This window comes from Panulirus ornatus, chromosome 6 (genome assembly GCF_036320965.1).
Source record: "Panulirus ornatus isolate Po-2019 chromosome 6, ASM3632096v1, whole genome shotgun sequence".
Classification (NCBI taxonomy): Eukaryota; Metazoa; Arthropoda; class Malacostraca; order Decapoda; family Palinuridae; genus Panulirus; species Panulirus ornatus.
In genome coordinates, this window is record NC_092229.1 from 44676990 (window position 1) to 44703073 (window position 26084).

At 41.1% G+C, this 26084-nt stretch overlaps 1 protein-coding gene across 5 annotated transcripts in view; it reads left to right on the plus strand.

The window, feature by feature from the left end:
* LOC139749181 (protein unc-13 homolog 4B-like) overlaps nucleotides 1-26084 on the plus strand; it is a 407928-nt gene that overhangs the window by 76858 nt on the left and 304986 nt on the right. For all 5 annotated transcript variants that reach the window (XR_011712899.1, XM_071662845.1, XM_071662842.1 and 2 more), the window contains exons 5-6: nucleotides 1126-1170; nucleotides 22407-22551. Coding sequence is in view for 4 of the 5 variants with exons in the window: in XM_071662845.1 (XP_071518946.1) it covers nucleotides 1126-1170; nucleotides 22407-22551 (190 nt within the window). In the remaining variant the exon portion in view is untranslated. The remainder of the gene's footprint in view (nucleotides 1-1125; nucleotides 1171-22406; nucleotides 22552-26084) is intronic.

Here is a 26084-nt window from a genome sequence, read left to right on the forward strand (position 1 = left end):
AGAGCTCAATGATTTGGGAAAGTTAGATTTCAGTACCCTTAGGGGATACTCTAGTTTTCTAGTATCCAAGCCTCACCCTCAATTCTCATGGTGACCTCATTAGTACACCCTTAGGGATGTAACTGAAGAGGTAGCTGGTTTCCAACTCCATCAGGGCAGTAATTTTTAAAACAGACAAACACTAAAGGTATCCTGAATTATTTTTTTTTTTTTTTTTTTTTTTTTTTTTTTTACAGTCTGAGAGCCTTGCTGCCTCTGGAAGTGGCCTGTCAAGGTTGAGGTACCAAAGGCTAGGAAGTGGCACTAGAGTCCATCATTTATACCAGGGAGTAAAAGGGATGAGCAGTTGAGGGTGATGACAGGTGACAGTAAAGCAAGGGAGTTTGTGGAGAAATTTAAAAGTATGGGGAAACAGAGTAGAAGAGTACTTGAGGGAGAGAAATGGTGGAAGAATGTGTGCAATGAAGTATGTGATGGAGCTATGTAAGGACACTTGACACACGATTCATACACTTGCACATTTTAGCACATTGCACGAAACTTCTGCATGTTATTAAAGTGAAAGTAGTTGATGAAAGATGCTTTTAATTTTTTTGTTGTTGTACGAATATCTTTAGAGTGATAAGGATATATACATATTTTACACAACTTGATGAATATAATTCTGAGGGTTGGAAGTGATAGTGGGACATTAAGGGGTTAAAGTACCTCCACATTATGTTCACCTTCCTCTGCACTTTTTTTGGATTTTCTAAGCTTTACATATGACTTCTTTTGGACTTTCATACTTTCAGTTCTTCACTTTGTTCTTATACTCCTCATGTTTATGCGATCAACATTAACAGGCTGTCCTATTTACTACTACAACATGATCTGACTTCTGCACTCCCACTCATCTCTTTGACCACGCATCAGAAACATACCAGATATTCTCATCTCTACCATGTTTTCTGAATTAATGCATCTTATTTGCATCCCATTGTGTGACTTTGATAATTTTTTTACTAAGAACGAAGTATTGAGAGTTTTTGCATAGTTATATGTCATAGATTTTGTTTTTTGTGAATTGAAATTATGGAGATGTTCTGTGTTCAATGACCAGTAAGCATTCTTCCCCTCTTACAGTGGGATTCCAACACTTTGTGATGCTAAGCTGATGGTGGAAGTCTGGTAAGTGGCACTTTCTTTTGCTGTCTGCATTGCTCATGAAATTGAAAATTTTGCCCTATGAATTTGGGGATGTAGTGACAAACAGTTTTTATTTAGGTACTTATTTCATTATCATTAATTCTTTTTACCTAATGCCTTTTTGATTCTTTTCTGTATTTTTTTATACTTAACAGTAGCTAGATTTTGTATGTAACAAAAGTCTTTGAATGAATGATAAAAGGATGTATAATAAATCGTCTAATCAAGAATGGCTACTTAAATGAAGGCCAACTAGATTTATACCTGGAAAGAGTACACGTCATTATTTGTTCATTACTATGACATATATGAAAGTTTAAGCCAAGTAAAAAGAGTACATACTATTTTTCTTGACTTTGCAAAAGCATTTAACAAAATAAACCACAGAATTTTGCTTGAGAATGTAGCTAAACATAACATTAAAGGTGAGATACAAAGATGAATTAGTTTCTAATTGACAGAAAGTTTGCAGTGGTGGCAAGTGAAACTATGTCTGAGGAGGAAGATCGTCCAGTGTGGGGAACCATAGTGAATGGTATTAGCCTCTTTACTCTTTATAATGATGATATCAGACATTGTGCGCAGGAGGGTGGATGTGCTGGAAATGAGATGTTTGAGGACAATATGTGGTGTGAGGTGGTTTAATCGAGTAAGCAATGTAAGGGTGAGAGAGATGTGTGGAAATAAAAAGAGTGTGGTTGAGAGAGCAGAAGAGGGTGTTTTGAAATGGTTTGGTCACATGGAGAGAATGAGTGAGGAAAGATTGACCAAGAGGATATATGTGTCAGAGGTGGAGGGAACGAGGAGAAGTGGGAGACCAAATTGGAGGTGGAAAGATGGAGTGAAAAAGATTTTGAGTGATCAGGGCCTGAACATGCAGGAGGGTGAAAGGCGTGCAAGGAATAGAGTGAATTGGAACGATGTGGTATACCGGGGGCGACGTGCTGTCAATGGATTGAACCAGGGCATGTGAAGCGTCTGGGGTAAACCATGCAAAGTGTGTGGGGCCTGGATGTGGAAAGGGAGCTGTGGTTTCGGGCATTATTACATGACAGCTAGAGACTGAGTGTGAACGAATGGGGCCTTTGGTGTTTTTCCTCGCACTACCTTGCACACATGAGGGGGGAGGGGGTTATTATTCCATGTGTAGCGAGGTGGCGATGGGAACAAATAAAGGCAGACTATGAATTATGTACATGTGTATATATGTATATGTCTGTGTGTGTATATATATGTGTACATTGAGATGTATAGGTATGTATATTGTGCATGGGTGGACATGTATGTATGTACATGTATATGTGGGCGGGTTGGGCCATTCTTTCGTCTGTTTCCTTGCGCTACCTTGCTAACGCGGGAGACAGCGACAAAGCAAAATAAAAAAATAATCAGACATTGACAGGGAAGTAAAGGCAAGGAGTTCTGCTGATGACATCAAAGTAAATAAAATGATTTGAGTAGAAATTGATCAAAAGAGGATGCAAAAAGACATAAATACGATTTATGACATCATAGTACATAAAATGATCTTATTAGAAAGTGATCAAAAGAGGATACAAAAAGACAGAAGTACAACTTACAAATGGGCATAAGTGGACCTAAAGGAATTAATTGAGGATGAATTTGAGCAAATACATTATGAAACAAGGAAGAATATATCAGTATTACCATATACAGGCCCAACAGAGAAAGTGAAACAAATGTATAAGATTTAGGTGTCATCATAAGTGAGAAACTAGGCTTCATAGAGCCAATTGAGAAGACAGGCTGAAAAGTACATATTACTACAGGACAATGAATACTCTAAACATAATTTTTTGCTCTGACAGATTCATTGTAGCAAAGTCATTAATTAAGAGCAGTTACCACTGCTGACCCAGATATATTCATGGACCACCTGGAGCCAAGTGCATAGGTTCAAATCATGCTGGAAGCGGCAGTTCCAGTCAACCCAACTGCTCATCGCTCATTAGGGGTTGGTCAATATATTGGGTATGCAAATAATGTTTGGCTGTTTGTGTGTGTGTGTATATATATATATGTATATATATATATGGATGGTATTGCAGTGGAATTTATTAAAAAAGGGGGTGACTGTATTGTTGACCGGTTGGTAAGGTTATTTAATGTATGTATGACTCATGGTGAGGTGCCTGAGGATTGGCGGAATGTGTGCATAGTGCCATTGTACAAAGGCAAAGGGGATAAGAGTGAGTGCTCAAATTACAGAGGTATAAGTTTGTTGAGTATTCCTGGTAAATTATATGGGAGGGTATTGATTGAGAGGGTGAAGGCATGTACAGAGCATCAGATTGGGGAAGAGCAGTGTGGTTTCAGAAGTGGTAGAGGATGTGTGGATCAGGTGTTTGCTTTGAAGAATGTATGTGAGAAATACTTAGAAAAGCAAATGGATTTGTATGTAGCATTTATGGATCTGGAGAAGGCATATGATAGAGTTGATAGAGATGCTCTGTGGAAGGTATTAAGAATATATGGTGTGGGAGGCAAGTTGTTAGAAGCAGTGAAAAGTTTTTATCGAGGATGTAAGGCATGTGTACATGTAGGAAGAGAGGAAAGTGATTGGTTCTCAGTGAATGTAGGTTTGCGGCAGGGGTGTGTGATGTCTTCATGGTTGTTTAATTTTTTTATGGATGGGGTGGTTAGGGAGGTGAATGCAAGAGTTTTGGAAAGAGGGGCAAGTATGAAGTCTGTTGGGGATGAGAGAGCTTGGGAAGTGAGTCAGTTGTTGTTCGCTGATGATACAGCGCTGGTGGCTGATTCATGTGAGAAACTGCAGAAGCTGGTGACTGAGTTTGGTAAAGTGTGTGAAAGAAGAAAGTTAAGAGTAAATGTGAATAAGAGCAAGGTTATTAGGTACAGTAGGGTTGAGGGTCAAGTCAATTGGGAGGTGAGTTTGAATGGAGAAAAACTGGAGGAAGTGAAGTGTTTTAGATATCTGGGAGTGGATCTGGCAGCGGATGGAATCATGGAAGCGGAAGTGGATCATAGGGTGGGGGAGGGGGCGAAAATTCTGGGAGCCTTGAAGAATGTGTGGAAGTCGAGAACATTATCTCGGAAAGCAAAAATGGGTATGTTTGAAGGAATAGTGGTTCCAACATTTTATATGGTTGCGAGGCGTGGGCTATGGATAGAGTTGTGCGCAGGAGGATGGATGTGCTGGAAATGAGATGTTTGAGGACAATGTGTGGTGTGAGGTGGTTTGATCGAGTAAGTAACGTAAGGGTAAGAGAGATGTGTGGAAAAAAAAAGGGCGTGGTTGAGAGAGCAGAAGAGGGTGTTTTGAAATGGTTTGGGCACATGGAGAGAATGAGTGAGGAAAGATTGACCAAGAGAATATATGTGTCGGAGGTGGAGGGAACGAGGAGAAGAGGGAGACCAAATTGGAGGTGGAAAGATGGAGTGAAAAAGATTTTGTGTGATCGGGGCCTGAACATGCTGGAGGGTGAAAGGAGGGCAAGGAATAGAGTGAATTGGAGCGATGTGGTATACCGGGGTTGACGTGCTGTCAGTGGATTGAATCAGGGCATGTGAAGCGTCTGGGGTAAACCATGGAAAGCTGTGTAGGTATTTGTATTTGCGTGTGGGGACGTGTGTATATACATGTGTATGGGGGTGGGTTGGGCCATTTCTTTCGTCTGTTTCCTTGCGCTACCTCGCAAACGCGGGAGACAGCGACAAAGCAAAAAAAAAAAAATATATATATATATATATATATATATATATATATATATATATATATATATATATGGTTCTCAGTGAATGTAGGTTTGCGGCAGGGGTGTGTGATGTCTCCATGGTTGTTTAATTTGTTTATGGATGGGGTTGTTAGGGAGGTGAATGCAAGAGTTTTGGAAAGAGGGGCAAGTATGAAGTCTGTTGGGGATGAGAGAGCTTGGGAAGTGAGTCAGTTGTTGTTCGCTGATGATACAGCGCTGGTGGCTGATTCATGTGAGAAACTGCAGAAGCTGGTGACTGAGTTTGGTAAAGTGTGTGGAAGAAGAAAGTTAAGAGTAAATGTGAATAAGAGCAAGGTTATTAGGTACAGTAGGGTTGAGGGTCAAGTCAATTGGGAGGTGAGTTTGAATGGAGAAAAACTGGAGGAAGTGAAGTGTTTTAGATATCTGGGAGTGGATCTGGCAGCGATGGAACCATGGAAGCGGAAGTGGATCATAGGGTGGGGGAGGGGGCGAAAATTCTTGGGAGCCTTGAAGAATGTGTGGAAGTCGAGAACATTATCTCGGAAAGCAAAAATGGGTATGTTTGAAGGAATAGTAGGTTCCAACAATGTTGTATGGTTGCGAGGCGTGGGCTATGGATAGAGTTGTGCGCAGGAGGATGGATGTGCTGGAAATGAGATGTTTGAGGACAATGTGTGGTGTGAGGTGGTTTGATCGAGTAAGTAACGTAAGGGTAAGAGAGATGTGTGGAAATAAAAAGAGCGTGGTTGAGAGAGCAGAAGAGGGTGTTTTGAAATGGTTTGGGCACATGGAGAGAATGAGTGAGGAAAGATTGACCAAGAGGATATATGTGTCGGAGGTGGAGGGAACGAGGAGAAGAGGGAGACCAAATTGGAGGTGGAAAGATGGAGTGAAAAAGATTTTGTGTGATCGGGGCTCTGAACATGCAGGAGGGTGAAAGGAGGGCAAGGAATAGAGTGAATTGGAGCGATGTGGTATACCGGGGTTGACGTGCTGTCAGTGGATTGAATCAAGGCATGTGAAGCGTCGGGGTAAACCATGGAAAGCTGTGTAGGTATTTGATTTGCGTGTGGGTACGTTGGTAAAATACATGTGTATGGGGGTGGTTGGGCCATTTCATTCGTCTGTATTTCCTTGCGCTACCTCGCAAACGCGGGAGACAGCGACTACAATAAAAAAAAAAAATATATATAATAATATATATATATAATATATATATAATATATATAATAGTAGTGGTTCTCAGTGAATGTAGGTTTGCGGGCAGGGGTGTGTGATGTCTCCATGGTTTGTTTAATTTGGTTTATGGATGGGGTTGTTAGGGAGGTGAATGTCAAGAGTTTTGGAAAGAGGGGCAAGTATGAAGTCCTGTTGGGGATGAGAGAGCTTGGGAAGTGAGTCAGTTGTTGTTCGCTGATGATACAGCGCTGGTGGCTGATTCATGTGTGAAACTGCAGAGCTGGTGACTGAGTTTGGTAAAGTGTGTGAAAGAAGAAAGTTAAGAGTAAATGTGAATAAGAGCAAGGTTATTAGGTACAGTTGGGTTGAGGGTCAAGTCAATTGGGACGTAAGTTTGAATGGAGAAAAACTGGAGGAAGTAAAGTGTTTTAGATATCTGGGAGTGGATCTGGCAGCGGATGGAACCATGGAAGCGGAAGTGGATCATAGGGTGGGGGAGGGGGCGAAAATCATGGGAGCCTTGAAGAATGTGTGGAAGTCGAGAACATTATCTCGGAAATCAAAAATGGGTATGTTTGAAGGAATAGTGGTTCCAACAATGTTGTATGGTTGCGAGGCGTGGGCTATGGATAGAGTTGTGCCCAGGGGGATGGATGTGCTGGAAATGAGATGTTTGAGGACAATGTGTGGTGTGAGGTGGTTTGATCGAGTAAGTAACGTAAGGGTAAGAGAGATGTGTGGAAATAAAAAGAGCGTGGATGAGAGAGCAGAAGAGGGGGTTTTGAAATGGTTTGGGCACATGGAGAGAATGAGTGAGGAAAGATTGACCAAGAGGATATATGTGTCGGAGGTGGAGGGAACAAGAAGTGGGAGACCAAATTGGAGGTGGAAAGATGGAGTGAAAAAGATTTTGTGTGATCAGGGCCTGAACATGCAGGAGGGTGAAAGGAGGGCAAGGAATAGAGTGAATTGGATCGATGTGGTATACCGGGGTTGACGTGCTGTCAGTGGATTGAATCAGGGCATGTGAAGCATCTGGGGTAAACCATGGAAAGCTGTGTAGGTATGTATATTTGCGTGTGTGGACGTATGTATATACATGTGTATGGGGGTGGGTTGGGCCATTTCTTTCGTCTGTTTCCATGCGCTACCTCGCAAACGTGGGAGACAGCGACAAAGCAAAGAAAAAAAAAAAAATATATATATATATATATATATATATATATATATATATATATATATATATATATAAATGATTTGGTAAACAGAGAAGAGGTAGTGAAAGCTTTGCGGAAGATGAAAGCCGGCAAGGCAGCAGGTTTGGATGGTATTGCAGTGGAATTTATTAAAAAAGGGGGTGACTGTATTGTTGACCGGTTGGTAAGGTTATTTAATGTATGTATGACTCATGGTGAGGTGCCTGAGGATTGGCGGAATGCGTGCATAGTGCCATTGTACAAAGGCAAAGGGGATAAGAGTGAGTGCTCAAATTACAGAGGTATAAGTTTGTTGAGTATTCCTGGTAAATTATATGGGAGGGTATTGATTGAGAGGGTGAAGGCATGTACAGAGCATCAGATTGGGGAAGAGCAGTGTGGTTTCAGAAGTGGTAGAGGATGTGTGGATCAGGTGTTTGCTTTGAAGAATGTATGTGAGAAATACTTAGAAAAGCAAATGGATTTGTATGTAGCATTTATGGATCTGGAGAAGGCATATGATAGAGTTGATAGAGATGCTCTGTGGAAGGTATTAAGAATATATGGTGTGGGAGGCAAGTTGTTAGAAGCAGTGAAAAGTTTTTATCGAGGATGTAAGGCATGTGTACGTGTAGGAAGAGAGGAAAGTGATTGGTTCTCAGTGAATGTAGGTTTGCGGCAGGGGTGTGTGATGTCTCCATGGTTGTTTAATTTGTTTATGGATGGGGTTGTTAGGGAGGTAAATGCAAGAGTTTTGGAAAGAGGGGCAACTATGAAGTCTGTTGGGGATGAGAGAGCTTGGGAAGTGAGTCAGTTGTTGTTCGCTGATGATACAGCGCTGGTGGCTGATTCATGTGAGAAACTGCAGAAGCTGGTGACTGAGTTTGGAAAAGTGTGTGGAAGAAGAAAGTTAAGAGTAAATGTGAATAAGAGCAAGGTTATTAGGTACAGTAGGGTTGAGGGTCAAGTCAATTGGGAGGTGAGTTTGAATGGAGAAAAACTGGAGGAAGTGAAGTGTTTTAGATATCTGGGAGTGGATCTGGCAGCGGATGGAACCATGGAAGCGGAAGTGGATCATAGGGTGGGGGAGGGGGCGAAAATTTTGGGAGCCTTGAAAAATGTGTGGAAGTCGAGAACATTATCCCGGAAAGCAAAAATGGGTATGTTTGAAGGAATAGTGGTTCCAACAATGTTGTATGGTTGCGAGGCGTGGGCTATGGATAGAGTTGTGCGCAGGAGGATGGATGTGCTGGAAATGAGATGTTTGAGGACAATGTGTGGTGTGAGGTGGTTTGATCGAGTGAGTAACGTAAGGGTAAGAGAGATGTGTGGAAATAAAAAGAGCGTGGTTGAGAGAGCAGAAGAGGGTGTTTTGAAATGGTTTGGGCACATGGAGAGAATGAGTGAGGAAAGATTGACCAAGAGGATATATGTGTCGGAGGTGGAGGGAACGAGGAGAAGAGGGAGACCAAATTGGAGGTGGAAAGATGGAGTGAAAAGGATTTTGTGTGATCGGGGCCTGAACATGCAGGAGGGTGAAAGGAGGGCAAGGAATAGAGGGAATTGGAGCGATGTGGTATACAGGGGTTGACGTGCTGTCAGTGGATTGAATCAAGGCATGTGAAGCGTCCGGGGTAAACCAAGGAAAGCTGTGTAGGTATGTATATTTGCGTGTGTGGACGTGTGTATGTACATGTGTATGGGGGGGGTTGGGCCATTTCTTTCGTCTGTTTCCTTGCGCTACCTCGCAAACGCGGGAGACAGCGACAAAGTATAAAAAAAAAAAAAAAAAGAAAAGAAAAAAAAAAATACTTTCATACATGCTCACCATTTCCCACATATATATATATATATGTATATATATATATATATATATATATATATATATATATATATATATATATATATATATATAGCAAATAGTATGAAAAAAAAAAAAAAAATATATATATATATATATATATATATATATGTATATATATATATATATATATATATATATATATATATATATATATATATATATGAGCAGGAACATGCAGGAGGGTGAAAGGCATGCAAGGAATGGAGTGAATTGGTGAATTGGAACGATGTGGTATACCGGGGTCGACGTGCTGTCAGTGGATTGAACCAGGGCATATGAAGTGTCTGGGTTAAACCATGGAAAGTTCTGTGGGGCCTGGATGTGGAAAGGGAGCTGTGGTTTCGGTGCATTATAACATGACAGCTAGAGACTGAGTGTGAACGAATGGGGCCTTTGTTGTCTTTTCCTAGCGCTACCTCGCACACATGAGGGGGAGGGGGTTGTTATTCCATGTGTGATGGGGAAGCGATGGGAATAAATAAAGGCAAACAGTATAAATTATGTACATGTGTATATATGTATATGTCTGTGTGTGTGTATATATATATGTGTACATTGAGATGTATAGGTATGTATATTTGCGTGTGTGGACGTATATGTATATACATGTGTATGTGGGAGTGTTGGGCCATTCTTTCGTCTGTTTTCTTGCGCTACCTTGCTAACGCGGGAGACAGCGACAAAGCAAAATATATAAATAAATAAAATGAGCAGGAAGTGCTAATCCTCCTCGCTGGCTCAGATCGGGGAGTCTAAGTATGTGTGGATGTAACCAAGATGAGAAGAAAGGAGAGATAGGTAGTATGTTTGAGTAAAGAAACCTGGATGTTTTGGCTCTGAGTGAAAAGAAGCACAAGGGTAAAGGGGAAGAGTGATTTGGGAAGGTCTTGGGAGTAAAGTCAGGGGTTGGTGAGAGGACAAGAGCTAAGGAAGGAGTAGCAATACTCCTGAAGCAGGAGTTGTGGGAGTATAAGATAAGAAAGTAAATTCTAGATTGATGTGGGTAAAACTGAAAGTGGATGGAGAGAGATGGCTGATCATTGGTGCTTATGCACTTGGTAATGAGAAGAAAGATCATGAAAGGCAAGTGATTTGGAAGCAGCTGAGTGAGTGTGTTAGCAGCTTTGATGCTGTACAAGACTGGATTATATTGATGGGTGATTTAAATGCGAAGGTGAGTAATGTGGCAGTTCAGGATATAATTGGTGTACATAGGGTGTTCTGTGTTGTGAATGTAAATGGTGAAGAGCTTGTGGATTTGTGTCATGAAAAAAGATTGGTGATTGGGAATACCTGGTTTAGAAAAAAGAGATATATGGAAGTGAGTAGGAGAGATGGTCAAAGGGCATTATTGGACTATGTGTCAATTGATAGGCATGTAAAAGAGAGACTTTTGGACATTAATGTGCTGAGAGGGGCAGCTGGAGGGATGTCTGATCACTATCTTGTGGAGGCAAAGGTGAAGCTTTGTAGAGATTTCAGGAAAGAAGAGTGAATGTTGGGGAGAAGAGAGTGGTGAGAGTAAGTGAGTTTGGAAAGGAGACTTGTGTGAGGAAGCATCAGGAGAGATTGAATGTGAAATGGCAAAAGGTGAGAGCAAATGATGTGAGGGGAGTGGGTGAGGAATGGGATGTATTTAGGGAAGCAGTGATGGCTTGCACAAAAGATGCATTTGGTATGAGAAAGGTGGGAGGTGGGCAGGTTAGAGAGGGTAGTGAGTAGTAGGATGAAGAAGTGAGATTGTTAGTGAAAGAGAAAAGAGAAGCGTTTTGACAATATTTGCAGGGAAGTAGCGCAAATGACTGGAAGATATATAAAAGAAAGCAGCAAGAGGTGAAGAGAAAGGTGCAATAGTTGAAAAAGAGGGCAGATGAGAATTAGGATGAGAGAGTATCATTAAGTTTTAGAGAAAATAAAAAGATGTTTTGGAAGTAGGTAAATAACATGCATAAGAGAAGAGAACAAATGGGAACATCGGTGAAGGGAGCAAGTGGGAAGTGATAACAGATAATGATGGAGTAAGAAGGAGATGGAGTATTTTGAAGGTTTGTTGAATGTGTTTGATGATAAGAGTGGCAGATATAGGGTGTTTTGGTCGGGTTGGTGTAGAAAGTGAGAGGGGTCAGAGAGAATGATTTGGTGAAGAGAGAGGAGATAGTGAAAGCTTTGCAGATGAAATCCGGTTTGGATGGTATTGCAGTGGAATTTATTAGTAAAGGAGGTGACTGTGCTGTTGATTGATTTGTAAGGATATTCAGTGTATGTACGGAGCATTGTGAAGTGCCTGAGGATTGGTGGAATGCAAGCATAGTGCCATTGTACAAAGGCAAAGGGGATAAAGGTGAGTGTTCAAATTTTAGAGGTATATGTTTGAGTATTCCTGGGAAATTATATGGGGGGTATTGATTGAGAGGGTGAGGGCATTATGCAGAGCATCAGATTGGGGAAGAACAGTGTGATTTCCAAAGTGGTGGAGGATGTGTGGATCAGGTGTTTGCTTTGAAGAATGTATGTAAGAAATACTTAGAAAAACTAATGGATTTGTATGTAGCATTTATGGATCTGGAGAAGGCATATGATAGGGTTGATAGAGATGCTTTGTTGGAGGTTTTAAGGGTATATGGTGTGGGAGGTAAGTTGCTAGAACCAGGGAAAAGTTTTTACCAAGGATGTAAGGCATGTGTATGAGTAGGAAGAGAGGAGAGTGATTGGTACCCAGTGAAGATCAGTCTGCGGCAGTGGTGTGTGATGTCCTCATGGTTGTTTAATTTGTTTATGGATGGGGTGGTTAGAAAGGTAAATGTAAGAGTTTTGGAGAGAGGGGCCAAGTATGCAGTCTGTTGTGGATAAGAGGGCCTGGGAATTGAGTCAGTTGTTGTTTGCCGATAGCACTGATGAATCTTTTTGGACAAACTGGCATACACTACACCTGTACAAGTGTTCACTTCATTGTTAGATAACTTACTGTACTTCTCCAAATTACAAAGTGAACTTGCAATATCAGCACAGATAACTTCTTTGTTTGAGCAAACAAAACGTATCCGTAGCTCAGATACAGATAACTTCGTTTGAGCAAACAAATTTTTTTACCATAGCCTGGGACACAAAGAATCCCTGTCAAGTAGTTTATTGGAAAGGTTCACCACAAAGGAAGGGTTTTTGTTCTTAGTCCAATCACTGTTTTCAATAAGGTGGTCTAACTTACAGTTCAGTTTCCATTGAAGACTATTCCATTCACTTTTTAACCTGTTATAGCATTAGTCCAACATTTTGTTCTTCCTATGTGCGTTTCTTCTCTCATGAAACGCGAAAGTCCTCTTCCTTCTCAATCTTCTTAATCAGTGTGTTTCTTTAGAATGATATTTTGAAATTCAGATGATCAACCAGGCATCAACAACAACCATTGCGGTAGGATGGATCTTGGAAGCACATGTTCATCAAGTGGTGATGGTGAGATGAAGAAATAAAGTTGTTAGTTGAAGGGAAAAGAGAGGCGTTTGGACAATACTTGCAAGAAAGAAGTGCAAATAACTGGGAGATGTATAAGAAAAAGTGGCAGGAGGTCAAGAGGAAGGTGTAAGAGTTGAAATAGAGGGCAAATTAGAGTTGGGGTGAGAGTATCATTAAACTTTAGGGAGAATAAAAAGATGTTTTGGAAGGAGGTAAGGAAAGTGCATAAGACAAGAGAACAAATGGAAACATTGGTAAAGGGGGCAAGGGGTAAAGTTATAACACGTAGTGATAAAGTGAGGGGGAGATGGAGTGAGTATTTTGAAGGTTTGTTGAATGGATTTGATAGAGTGGCAGATGTAGGTTGTTTTGGTCAGGGTGGTGTTCGAATTGAGAGAGTCAGGGAGAGTGGTTTGATGAAGAGAGAAGAGGTGGTGAAAGCCTTGTGGAAGATGAAATTTAGCAAGGTGGTGGGTTTGGATGGTATTGCAGTGGAATGCATTACGAAAGGGGTTGACTGTGTTGTTGACTGGTTGGTAAGGATATTCAGTGTCTGGGTGGATCATGGTGAAGTGCCTGAGGATTGGCAGAATGCACGTATAGTATCATTGTTCAAAGGCAAAGGGGTTAAAGGTGAGTGTTCAAACAAGTGAGGCATAAGTTTGTTGAGTATTCCTGGGATATTGTATGGAAGGGTATTGATTGAGAGGGTGGAGGCATGTACAGAGCATCAGATAGGGCAGAAGTGTGGTTTCAGAAGTGGTAGAGGGTGTATGAATCAGGTGTTTGCTTTGAAGAATGTGTGTGAGAAATCTTTGAAAAACAGATTGATTTGTATGTGACATTTATGGGTCTGGAGAAGGCATATGATAGGGTTGATAGAGATGCTTTATGGAAGGTTTTAAGAGTATATGGTGTGGAAGGTAAGTTGCTAGAAGCAGTGAAAAGTTTTACCAAGGATGTAAGGCATGTGTATGATTAGGAAGAGAGGAAAGTGAATGGTTCCCAGTGAATGTTGGTTTGCAGCAGGGGTGTGTAATGTCCCCATGGTTGTTTAATTTGTTTATGGATGGGGTGGTTAGGGACATAGATGCAAGGGTTTTGGAGAGGAGCGAGTATTCAGTCTGTTGTGGATGAGAGGGTCTGGGAAGTGAGTCAGTTGTTGTTCACCGATGATACAGCTTTAGTGGCTGATTTGTGTGAGAATTTGCAGAAGTTGATGACTGAGTTTGGAAAAGTTTGTGAAAGGAGAAAGTTGAGAGTAAATGTGAATAAGAGCAAGGTTATTGGGTTTAGTAGGGTTGAGGGACAGGCTAATGGGGATGTAAGTTTAAATGGGAAAAACTGGTGGAAGTGAAGTGTTTTAGATATCTGGGAGTGGATTTCGCAGTGGATGGAACCATGGAAGTGGAAGTGAGTCTCACGGTGGGGGATGTGGCGAAGGTTCTGGGAGTGATGAAGAATGTGTGGAAGGAAAGAACATTATTTCTGTGAGCAAAGATAGGTATGTTTGAAGGAATAGAACAATTTTATTGGTTACAAAATATGAGCTATAGATAGGGTTGTATGGGGAGGGTGGATGTATTGGTAATGAAATGTTTGAAGAAAGTATGTGTGAGGTGGTTTGATCAAGTAAGTAATGAAAGGATAAGAGAGATGTGAGGAAATGAAAAGAGTGTAGTGGAGAGAGCAGAAGAAGTCTGTTGAAGTGGTTTGGACATAGAAGAAATGAGTGAGGAAAGATTGACAAAGAGGATATATATGTCTCAGAGATGGAGGGAACAAGAAGCGGGAGACAAAATTGGAGGTGGAAGGCCTTCATAGAGTGAAAAAGATTTTGAGTTATCAGGGCCTGAACATACAGGAGGGTGAGAGGTGTACAAGAATTAGAGTGAATTGGAACGATGTGGTATACCGGGGTCGACATGCTGTCAATAGACAGAATCTGGGCATGTGAAGCATCTGGGGTAAATCATGGAAAGGTCTATGGGGCCTGGATGTGGATAGGGAGCTGTGGTTTTGGTGCATTACACATGACAACTAGAGACTGAGTGTGAATGACTGTGGCCTTTTTTGTTTGTTTCCTGGCGCTACCTCTCTGAAGCTGGGGGTAGTGATGCTGTTTCCTGTGTGGTGGGGTAGCGACAGGAATGGATGAAGGCAAGCAAGTATGAATATGTACATGTGGATATATGTATATGTCTGTATCTGTGTATATGTATGTATATATTGATGTATGTATTACCCCTGGGGATAGGGGAGAAAGAATACTTCCCATGTATTCCCTATATGTCGTAGGAGGCAACTAACAGGGGACAGAGTTGGGGGGCTGGAAATCCTCCCAATCCAGTTTTTACTTTTCCAAAAGAGGGAACAGAGATGGGCTGCCAAGCGAGGATTTTCTCTCATAAGACTCAGTCCTCTGTTCATAACACTACTTCAGTAATGCGGGAAATGGGGAATATGCATGAAACAAAATCTATATATATATATATATATATATGGGGATAGGGGAGAAAGAATACTTCCCACACATTCTTCATGTGTTGTAGAAGGCGACTAAAGGGGACGGGAGCGGGGGGCTAGAAACCCTCCCCTCTTTGTATTTTAACTTTCTAAAAGGGGAAAAAGAAGTCATGCGGGGAGTGCTCATCCTCCTCGAAGGCTCAGATTGGGGTGTCTAAATGTGTGTGGATGTAACCAAGATGAGAAAAAAAGGAGAGATAGGTAGTATGTTTGAGGAAAGGAACCTGGATATTTTGGCTCAGAGTGAAATGAAGCTCAATGGTAAAGGGGAAGAGTGGTTTGAGAATGTCTTGGGAGTAAAGTCAGGGGTTAGTGAGACGACAAAAGCAAGGGAAGGAGTAGCACTACTGAAACAGGAGTGGTGGTAGTATGTGACAGAGTGTAAGGAAGTAAACTCTAGATTGATATGGGTAAAACTGAAAGTGGACGGAGAGAGATAGGTGATTATTGGTGCATATGCACCTGGGCATGAGAAGAAAGATCATGAGATGCAAGTGTTTTGGGAGTAGCTGAGTGAGTGTGTTAGTAGTTTTGATGCACGAGACCCGGTTATAGTGATGGGTGATTTGAATGCAAAGGTGAGTAATGTGACAGTTGAAGGAATAATTGGTGTACATGGGGTGTTCAGTGTTGTAAACAGAAATGGTGAAGAGCTTGTAGATTTATGTGCTGAAAAAGGACTGGTGATTGGAAATACCTGGCTTAAAAAGAGAGATATACATAAGTATACATATGTAAGTAGGAGAGATGGCCAGAGAGCGTTATTGGAGTATGTGTTAATTGATAGGCATGCGAAAGAGAGACTTTTGGATGTTAATGTGCTGAGAGGTGCAACTGGAGGGACGTCTGATCATTATCTTGTAGAGGTGAAGGTGAAGATTTGTAGAGGTTTTCCTAAAAGAAGAGAGAATGTTGGGGTGAAGAGAGTGGTGAGAGTAAGTGAGCTTGGGAAGGAGACTTGTGTGAGGAAGTATCAGGAGAGACTGAGTACAGAATGGAAAAAGATGAGAACAAAGGAGGTAAGGAGAGTGGGGGAGGAATGGGATGTATTTAGGGAAGCAGTGATGGCTTGCGCAAAAATGCTTGTGGCATGAGAAGTGTGGGAGGTGGGCAGATTAGAAAGGGTAGAGAGTGGTGGGATGAAGAAGTAAGATTATTAGTGAAAGAGAAGAGAGAGGCATTTGGACAATTTTTGCAGGGAAAAAATGCAAATGAGTGGGAGATGTATAAAAGAAAGAGGCAGGAGGTCAAGAGAAAGGTTCAAGAGGTGAAAAAGAGGGCAAATGAGAGTTGGGGTGAGGGAGTATCATTAAATTTCAGGGAGAATAGAAAATGTTTTGGAAGGAGGTAAATAAAGTGCATAAGACAAGGGAACAAATGGGAACATCAGTGAAGGGGACTAATGGGGAGGTGATAACAAGTAGTGGTGATGTGAGAAGGAGATGGAGTGAGTATTTTGAAGGTTTGTTGAATGTGTTAGATGATAGAGTGGCAGATATAGGGTGTTTTGGTCGAGGTGGTGTGCAAAGTGAGAGGGTGAGGGAGAATGATTTGGTAAACAGAGAAGATGTAGTAAAAGCTTTGCGGAAGATGAAAGCCAGCAAGGCAGCAGGTTTGGATGGTATTGCAATGGAATTTGATAAAAAAAGGAGGTGACTGTATTGTTGACTGGTTGGTAAGGCGATTTAATGTATGTATGACTCATGGTGAGGTGCCTGAGGATTGGCAGAATGCTTGCATAGTGCCATTGTACAAAGGCAAAGGAGATGAAAATGAGTGCTCAAATTACAGAGGTATAAGTCTGTTGAGTATTCCTGGTAAATTATATGGGAGGGTATTGATTGAGAGGGTGAAGGCATGTACAGAGCATCAGATTGGGGAAGAGCAGTGTGATTTCAGAAGTGGTAGAGGATGTGTGGATCAGTTGTTTGCTTTGAAGAATGTATGTGAGAAATACTTAGAAAAGCAAATGGATTTGTATGTAGTATTTATGGATCTGGAGAAGGCATATGATAGAGTTGATAGAGATGCTCTGTGGAAGGTATTAAGAATATATGGTGTGGGAGGCAAGATGTTAGAAGCAGTGAAAAGTTTTTATCGAGGATGTAAGGCATGTGTGCGTGTAGGAAGAGAGGAAAGTGATTGTTTCTCAGTGAATGTAGGTTTGTGGCAGGGGTGCATGATGTCTCCATGGTTGTTTAATTTGTTTATGGATGGGGCTGTGAGGGAGGTGAATGCAAGAGTTTTGGAAAGAGGGGCAAGTATGCAGTGTGTTGTGGATGAGAGAGCTTGGGAAGTGAGTCAGTTGTTGTTTACTGATTGATACAGCACTGGTGGCTGATTCATGTGAGAAACTGCAGAAGCTGGTGACTGAGTTTGGTAAAGTGTGTGAAAGAAGAAAGTTGAGAGTAAATGTGAACAAGAGCAAGGTTATTAGGTACAGTAGGGTTGAGGGACAAATCAATTGGGAGGTAAGTTTGAATGGAGAAAAACTGGAGGAAGAGAAGTGTTTTAGATATCTGGGAGTGGATTTGGCAGCGGATGGAACCATGGAAGCGGAAGTGAATCATAGGGTGAGGGAGGGGGCGAAAGTTCTGGGAGTGTTGAAGAATGTTTGGAAGTCGAAATAAGAGGAGCGTGGTTGAGAGAGCAGAAGAGGGTGTTTTGAAATGGTTTGGGCACATGGAGAGAATGAGTGAGGAAAGATTGACCAAGAGGATATATGTGTCGGAGGTGAAGGGAACGAGGAGAAGTGGGAGACGAAATTGGAGGTGGAAAGTTGGAGTGAAAAAGATTTTAAGTGATTGGGGCCTGAACATGCAGGAGGGTGAAAGGAGGGCAAGGAATAGAGTGAATTGGATCAATTTGGTATACCGGGGTCGACGTGCTGTCAATGGATTGAATCAGGGCATGTGAAGCATCTGGAGTAAACCATGGAAAGTTGTGTGGGGCTTGGATGTGGAAAGGGAGCTGTGGTTTCGGGCATTATTACATGACAGCTAGAGACTGAGTGTGAACAAATTGGGCTTTTGTTGTCTTTTCCTAGTGCTACCTCGCACACATGAGGGGGGAGGGGGATGTTATTCCATGTGTGGCGAGGTGGTGATGGGAATGAATAAAGGCAGACTGTGAATTGTGTGCATGTGTATATATGTATATGTCTTTGTGTGTATATATATGTGTACATTGAGATGTATAGGTATGTATATTTGCGTGTGTGGACGTGTATGTATATACATGTGTATGGGGCCATTTCTTTCATCTGTTTCCTTGCGCTACCTCGCAAATGCAGGAGACTGCAACAAAGCAAAATAAATATAAATATGTATGAATTTGGCAGCGGATAGAACCATGGAAGTGGAAGTGAGTCACAGGGTGAGGGAGTTGGCGAAGGTTCTGGGAGCATTGAAAAATGTGTGAAAGGCGAGAACATTATCTCGTAAAGCAAAATGGGTATGTTTGAAGGAATAGTAGTTCTGACAATGTTATATAGTTGCGAGGCGTGGATTACAGATAGGGTTGTGCAGAGGAGGTTGGATGTGTTGGAAATGAGATGTTTGAGGACAATATATGGTATGAGGTGGTTTGAGCGAGTAATGAAAGGGTAAGAGAGATGTGAGGGAATAAAATGAGTGTGGTGTAGAGAGCAGAAGAGGGTGTATTGAAATGGTTTGGTTGCATGGAGAGAATGAGTGAGGAAAGAATGACAACGAAGGGGGAGGGGGTTGTCATTTCATTTATGGCAGGGTGGCGACGGGAATGAATAAGGGCAGACAGTATGAATTATGTACATGTGTATATATGTATATGTCTGTGTGTGTATATATATGTATATGTCTGTGTGTGTATATATATGTATACATTGAGATGTATAGGTTTGTATACGTGCTGTGTGTGAACGTGTATGTATATACATGTGTATGTGGGTAGGTTGGGCCATTCTTTTGTCAGTTTCCTTGCGCTACCTCGCTAACGCGGGAGACAGCGACAAAGTATAATAGATATATATAATATATATATTTATTTATTTATTTTGCTTTGTCGTTGTCTCCCGCGTTAGAGAGGTAGCGCAAGGAAACAGACGAAAGAATGGCCCAACCCACCCACATACACATGTACATACATACACTTTCACACACGCAATATGCATACCTATACATCTCAATGTACACATTATATATATATATATATATATATATATATATATATATTCAGTGCTGGTGGCTGATTCATGTGAGAAACTGCAGAAGCTGCTGACTGAGTTTGGTAAAGTGTGTGAAAGAAGAAAGTTAAGACTAAATGTGAATAAGAGCAAGGTTATTAGGTACAGTAGGGTTGAGGGTCAAGTCAATTGGGAGGTAAGTTTGAATGGAGAAAAACTGGAGGAAGTAAAGTGTTTTAGATATCTGGGAGTGGATCTGGCAGCGGATGGAACCATGGAAGCGGAAGTGGATCATAGGGTGGGGGAGGGGGCGAAAATCCTGGGAGCCTTGAAGAATGTGTGGAAGTCGAGAACATTATCTCGGAAAGCAAAAATGGGTACGTTTGAAGGAATAGTGGTTCCAACAATGTTGTATGGTTGCGAGGCTTGGGCTATGGATAGAGTTGTGCGCAGGAGGATGGATGTGCTGGAAATGAGTATTTTTGAGGACAATGTGTGGTGTGAGGTGGTTTGATCGAGTAAGTAATGTAAGGGTAAGAGAGATGTGTGGAAATAAAAAGCGCGTGGTTGAGAGAGCAGAAGAGGGTGTTTTGAAATGGTTTGGGCACATGGAGAGAATGAGTGAGGAAAGATTGACCAAGAGGATATATGTGTCGGAGGTGGAGGGAACGAGGAGAAGTGGGAGACCAAATTGGAGGTGGAAAGATGGAGTGAAAAAGATTTTGTGTGATCGGGGCCTGAACATGCAGGAGGGTGAAAGGAGGGCAAGGAATAGAGTGAATTGGATCGATGTGGTATACCGGGGTTGACGTGCTGTCAGTGGATTGAATCAGGGCATGTGAAGCGTCTGGGGTAAACCTTGGAAAGCTGTGTAGGTATGTATATTTGCGTGTGTGGACGTATGTATATACATGTGTATGGGGGTGGTTTGGGCCATTTTTTTCGTCTGTTTCCTTGCGCTACCTCGCAAATGTGGGAGACAGCGACAAAGCAAAAAAAGAAAAAAAAAATATATATATATATATTTTCTTCTTTCAAACTATTCGCCATTTCCCGCGTTAGCGAGGTAGCGTTAAGAAGAGAGGACTGGGCCATTTAGGGAATATCCTCACCTGGCCCCCTTCTCTGTTCCTTCTTTTGGAAAATTAAAAAAAAAACGAAAGGGGAGGATTTCCAGCCCCCCGCTCCCTTCCCTTTTAGTCGCCTTCTACGACACGCAGGGAATACGTGGGAAGTATTCTTTCTCCCCTATCCCCAGGGATGATATATATAATATATATAATATATATTGAAAGGTAAGTTTGAATGGAGAAAAACTGGAGGAAGTAAAGTGTTTAAGATATCTGGGAGTGGATCTGGCAGCGGATGGAACTATGGAAGCAGAAGTGAATCATAGGTTGGGGGAGGGGGCGAAAATCCTGGGAGCCTTGAAGAATGTGTGGAAGTCGAGAACATTATCTTTGAAAGCAAAAATGGCTATGTTTGAAGGATTAGTGGTTCCAACAATGTTGTATGGTTGTGAGGCGTGGGCTATGGATAGAGTAGTGCGAAGGAGGGTGGATGTGCTGGAAATGAGATGTTTGAGGACAATATGTGGTGTGAGGTGGTTTGATCGAGTAAGTAATGTAAATGGAAGAGAGATGTGTGGAAATAAGAAGAGCGTGGTTGAGACAGCCGAAGAGGGTGTTTTGAAATGGTTTGGGCACATGGAGAGAATGAGTGAGGAAAGATTGACCAAGAGGATATATGTGTCAGAGGTGAAGGGAACGAGGAGAAGTGGGAGACCAAATTGGAGGTGGAAAGATGGAGTGAAAAAGATTTTGAGTGATCGGGGCCTGAACATGCAGGAGGGTGAAAGGCGAGCAAGGAATAGAGTGAATTGGATCGATGTGGTATACCAGGGTCGATGTGCTGTCAATGGATTGAATCAGGGCATGTGAAGCATCTGGAGTAAACCATGGAAAGTTGTGTGGGGCTTGGATGTGGAAAGGGAGCTGTGGTTTCGGGCATTATTACATGACAGCTAGAGACTGAGTGTGAACAAATTGGGCTTTTGTTGTCTTTTCCTAGTGCTACCTCGCACACATGAGGGGTGAGGGGGATGTTATTACATGTGTGGCAAGGTGGCGATGGGAATGAATAAAGGCAGACAGTGTGAATTGTGTGCATGTGTATATATGTATATGTCTGTGTGTGTATATATATGTGTACATTGAGATGTATAGGTATGTATATTTGCGTGTGGGGACGTGTATGTATATACATGTGTATGTGGGTGGGTTGGGTCATTTCTTTCGTCTGTTTCCTTGCGCTGCCTCGCAAACGCGGGAGACAGCGACAAAGCAAAATAAATAATAAATAATATATATATATATATTATTTATATAAATTTGTATATATTTTCTTTGCTTCTTGGTGCAACACTGATGTACAGTCCACAGCATTTTGATGGCTACTAACCAGCCAAGTTGAAAAGATGTGGTCAGAGAATTTTGAAACTTTGTCCAAGTTGTTATTATAGTTGTATCTTCCTTACTTACTGCTCCACTGTTTACTGTGTATGAGATTTTTGAATGTCCAAAAATGTTTACAACACACTTACAGTCAACTGCTAGAGGAATCTCATACTATGTACAGCACAGCAGTTGTTAGTAGGCGAAAGATATTGTGTATGATTCCACATTTTTTGTAGAAAGCTTCCATTTCCTAGATTGGTTCCCCATCCAAGGTGATTTCTTTGGATGCTCTCCATATCCTTAATGTGAGCAGTCTTGCGATAACTTGGGATTTTCCCATTCACTGAACTGAGTGGGGGCTTGTCAGGTAGTATGATAATGATATGGTTAACATTTTGTTTCAGTATATATAAGGTTTCACTTCCGAAAGATATTAAAAACTTTGGGATACTTATGAAACAGCACAAAGGAAGAGTGAGGTAGTTTTGAGGTATGTGAAGAGTGTAGTAATAGAAACAGCCACAGAGGTGTATGACACTGTGATTAGGTTTAAAAAAAATTAAGGAACAACACTATTGAATGAAGGTTTCAGGAATCTGGGTGAGAGGGGAAAAGTATATTAAAACATGTTTCGTCTGTCAAGTCTAACCCATCAACAATTTCCAGGCATAAGCCACAGGAGGTTGCGGTGGAGCAGCTTGGTGGAGTGAAAAACTTTCAGGCACTCAGTCGCTTGGTCAGAGATGCTGCAACTAGTTTTCAGATGAAAGGAACAAGGAACTTGCTTGGCAGTGTGAATGTGCCTCTTGCAGTAAGTAGCTATTTGGTGACAGTTCTTTGTTATTTCAATTTTGGTGTGCTTTTGATTTTGTAAGTATTGTATGATAACATTATATAGAGTAAAAGTAGGTACTTTAGTCAGAGAGATTTTTATAGAAAACAGGAGCCATATCATGTTAATAAATAGCATCTTAATCACTAAAACTTGCGTGTACCAATTTTAGAGTGAAAAAAATAGGAATCTATTCTTTGGAGTGTGATTAAGTGTAAAGTTTGTGTTAGAATGATTTTTTAAGATACATGGCCTTACTTAGGCTTAATGCTACTAACAATTCAAACATAATTGTAACTAGTGGTGCCCTGATCATTCATTATTGATTGCAGTGGCATAGTCTGTTTTAATTCATCATTTATGGATAAGATAAACTATTTGGGTAACAGAAAATGGTTACTATGACAAAATGTTGATAAAAGAACCTTTGAAGTTTTATGAATAGCCATGATTAGATGTCGGTGTTAGCATTAGAATTATATTGGAATTGGAAAGCATACAAAAATCTGAAATGAATAATTTTCCAAGCCTTGTATTTTGAACATTAAGATTGACCCCTAAGGGAACCCCCTTTATGAATATACGCCTGACCCCTGGTCTTGCCAGATCTTTCCACATACATATTACTGTGTTATCAAAGGTAGAACAAAGCTTAAAACAGGAAATAATACAACCATTAATGCTTCTAAACAAGGATTTTATTGTTACATCGGATTGCATCATGAGTTCCCCCAGATTGAGACTCTGCAAGGGTATGTCATGGCATACAACATCAGTACAGGGCAGATTCATCAGCATCATACACTTGTTCTGGGGCCAAGTTTTCTGCTGTCACTAACTGTACTAATTCATGCACAAACTTTGCTGCAGCTATGTGATGAGCAGTTAATGTAACGAATGACTATAGGTTGGTAGTTGGCTTTGGTCGACTCTTGTTACAATTGTTGTTTTATTGTTATCATCAGGGAAGTCAGTCTGCGCTGCAGCACCAATCCCAGTCAGGCAGCTGGCTCGTACACTCTCTCACCCTGTACATATTATTGTTGGTTGTTTAATAGAGAATAGGAATTTTTTTTTAAATTCTTTTGATATGACCTTACACTACAACCTTTCATGTCAGCCCTACGCTTTTCACCGCACACACTGTGTACTGAATTTCCATGTCTCTATGTAAAATTGCATAACCATCCTTGCAAATTTTCAGTCATAGTCTAACTTTAGTTCTTTTTGTAAAACTTTGGCTTGCTCAGTAAGCATCTCTCCAGAAATGCTTACACCTTCGCTGTGTGGTAGCTTAAACCACCTAATAAGTGCACTGCCAAATTCTGTACTAATGGCATTTTTCAAAGTTTTCCCAAACTTTAAACTTTTCTAGCTTTCATTTTCAGCAAAAAAATGAATATAAGAAATTAACGACTTTTAATTACCTCAGCTATAGTGTAAACAGATTTTGTTGCCTCAGCGCTGCTAACAGTGCCACCCTAGTGGCAGATCCACAAACTAATGGCAGGAGATTCAGAACATGTCGGGCCATGGGAGTTACCGGACCGCAGAGTTCCAGATTAGAGAGGTTCAACCTCTATATACAAATTTCTTAATCCAAGCCTATTATTAATCAAGTTACTGGATTTCATGAAGAAGAATTACATGACTATTAGAGAGGAGCATGTATTCTCATTTGTGTTGTTTAGCTGCTGAATATACATAAGCTGTATAAGTTCCTGACCATGTAATAAATTAGACTATGGTTGACTTCCTGTCAGTGGACTGAACCGGGGTATGTGAAGCATCGGGCTAAGTAATGGAGAGGTCTATGGAGCCTTGTGGAAAGGGTTCTGTGGTTTTGGTGCATTAAGTATGACAGCTAGAGAATGGATGTGAGTGGATGTGGCTTTTAATTCACATGTTCCTGGCACTACCTTGCTAACATGTGAAACAGCAGTTAAGTTTGAAGACAAAGTGCTGTCAGAGATGAAGCAGTCGAGGAATTGTATGGGCTCATTGATGTAAGGTTGAGAAAAGTACAGATCATACAGAACTAGTGCTTGCTGGCTGAAAGAGAGATTACAGAAATATTTGAGACACAGTGTTTGACACTTCTACATAGAGGGATGTAGCTGAAGAATGTATGGCACCAAAATGAGAAAGATATGTAAAGCTGGAGGTTGATGGATGTAAATCACTGATTATTTTTGGCTTGGAGTATGATTATACACCAGTTAATAATATAAGAGATAGAAGATGGAAATTCTTACTAAAGATAGATGGAGACTATTGCTCTGCCAGATGCAGTTTTCATGATAAAAGAAGAGAGAAAATTGAAGGGGGCTACTAGTTATGGCTACATTTGACTTGCAGCCATCAAGCCATGAAGTACTTAGGGAAGCTTAATAATGTCAGATGTAAGGTGGAATTCATTGGGATGTTCAACATTTGTGATAAGGGAAGAGTGGGAGAAAAGCAAATAGTATAGTGAAAAAAAGGTAATGTCACACATGGCAAGAGGATGGAGCAGTCCTATTAAGCACTGCAGGGAGGGCAGGACTGTTAAGAGGTGGTAATGTCACACTAAAAGTAATGTACTTAAGTGTTAATTGATAATTAATGGTGGAATTCAAGGACTGTGTAAGTGAAAGTACACATGATACTCTTGGAGTTATGAAAATTAAGCTTGCCAGAGAGATCAGTTCTCATCTTTTCTGCCCAGAGGGGCGCACAATAGCAAGAAAAGAAAGACAGCCAATTTGATAAAAGATATCTTGAAGTTTCAAGAAATAATGGAAGATAGTCCATTCACACAATGTAAATAGTTCATAGGACATAGAGACCCTCGTATAATAGACGAGATGTATTCTTGAAGAATGTTCATAAAGTGAAAAATCTGTTAAAGGGGCTGTAATAACATGGTGACTATGGAAATGTGTTTCTTGTAGTGTCAGTTCTCACACAAGTGAATAGTATACATTTGCTTTATTAGGTAAAACTATTGACTCTTCAGATGTTATTTTGGTGTTTCAGAAATAAAACAAACATATTATTGATTTATTCATTCTTATATTTATTATACTTTGTCGCTGTCTCCTGCGTTAGCGAGTTAGCGCAAGGAAACAGACGAAAGAATGGCCCAACCCACCCACACACACATGTATATACATACACGTCCACACACGCACATATACATACCTATACATCTCAACGTATACATATATATACACACACAGACATATACATGTATACACATGTACATAATTCATTCCCGTCGCCACCACGCCACACATGAAATGACAACCCCCTCCCCCCTCAGGTGCACGAGGTAGTGCTTGAAAAAGACAACAAAGGCCACATTCGTTCACACTCAGTCTCTAGCTGTCATGCATAATGCACCGAAACCACAGCTCCCCTTCCACATCCAGGCCCCACAAAACTTTCCATGGTTTACCCCAGACGCTTCACATGCCCTGGTTCAATCCATTGACAGCACGTCGACCCTGGTATACCACATCATTCCAATT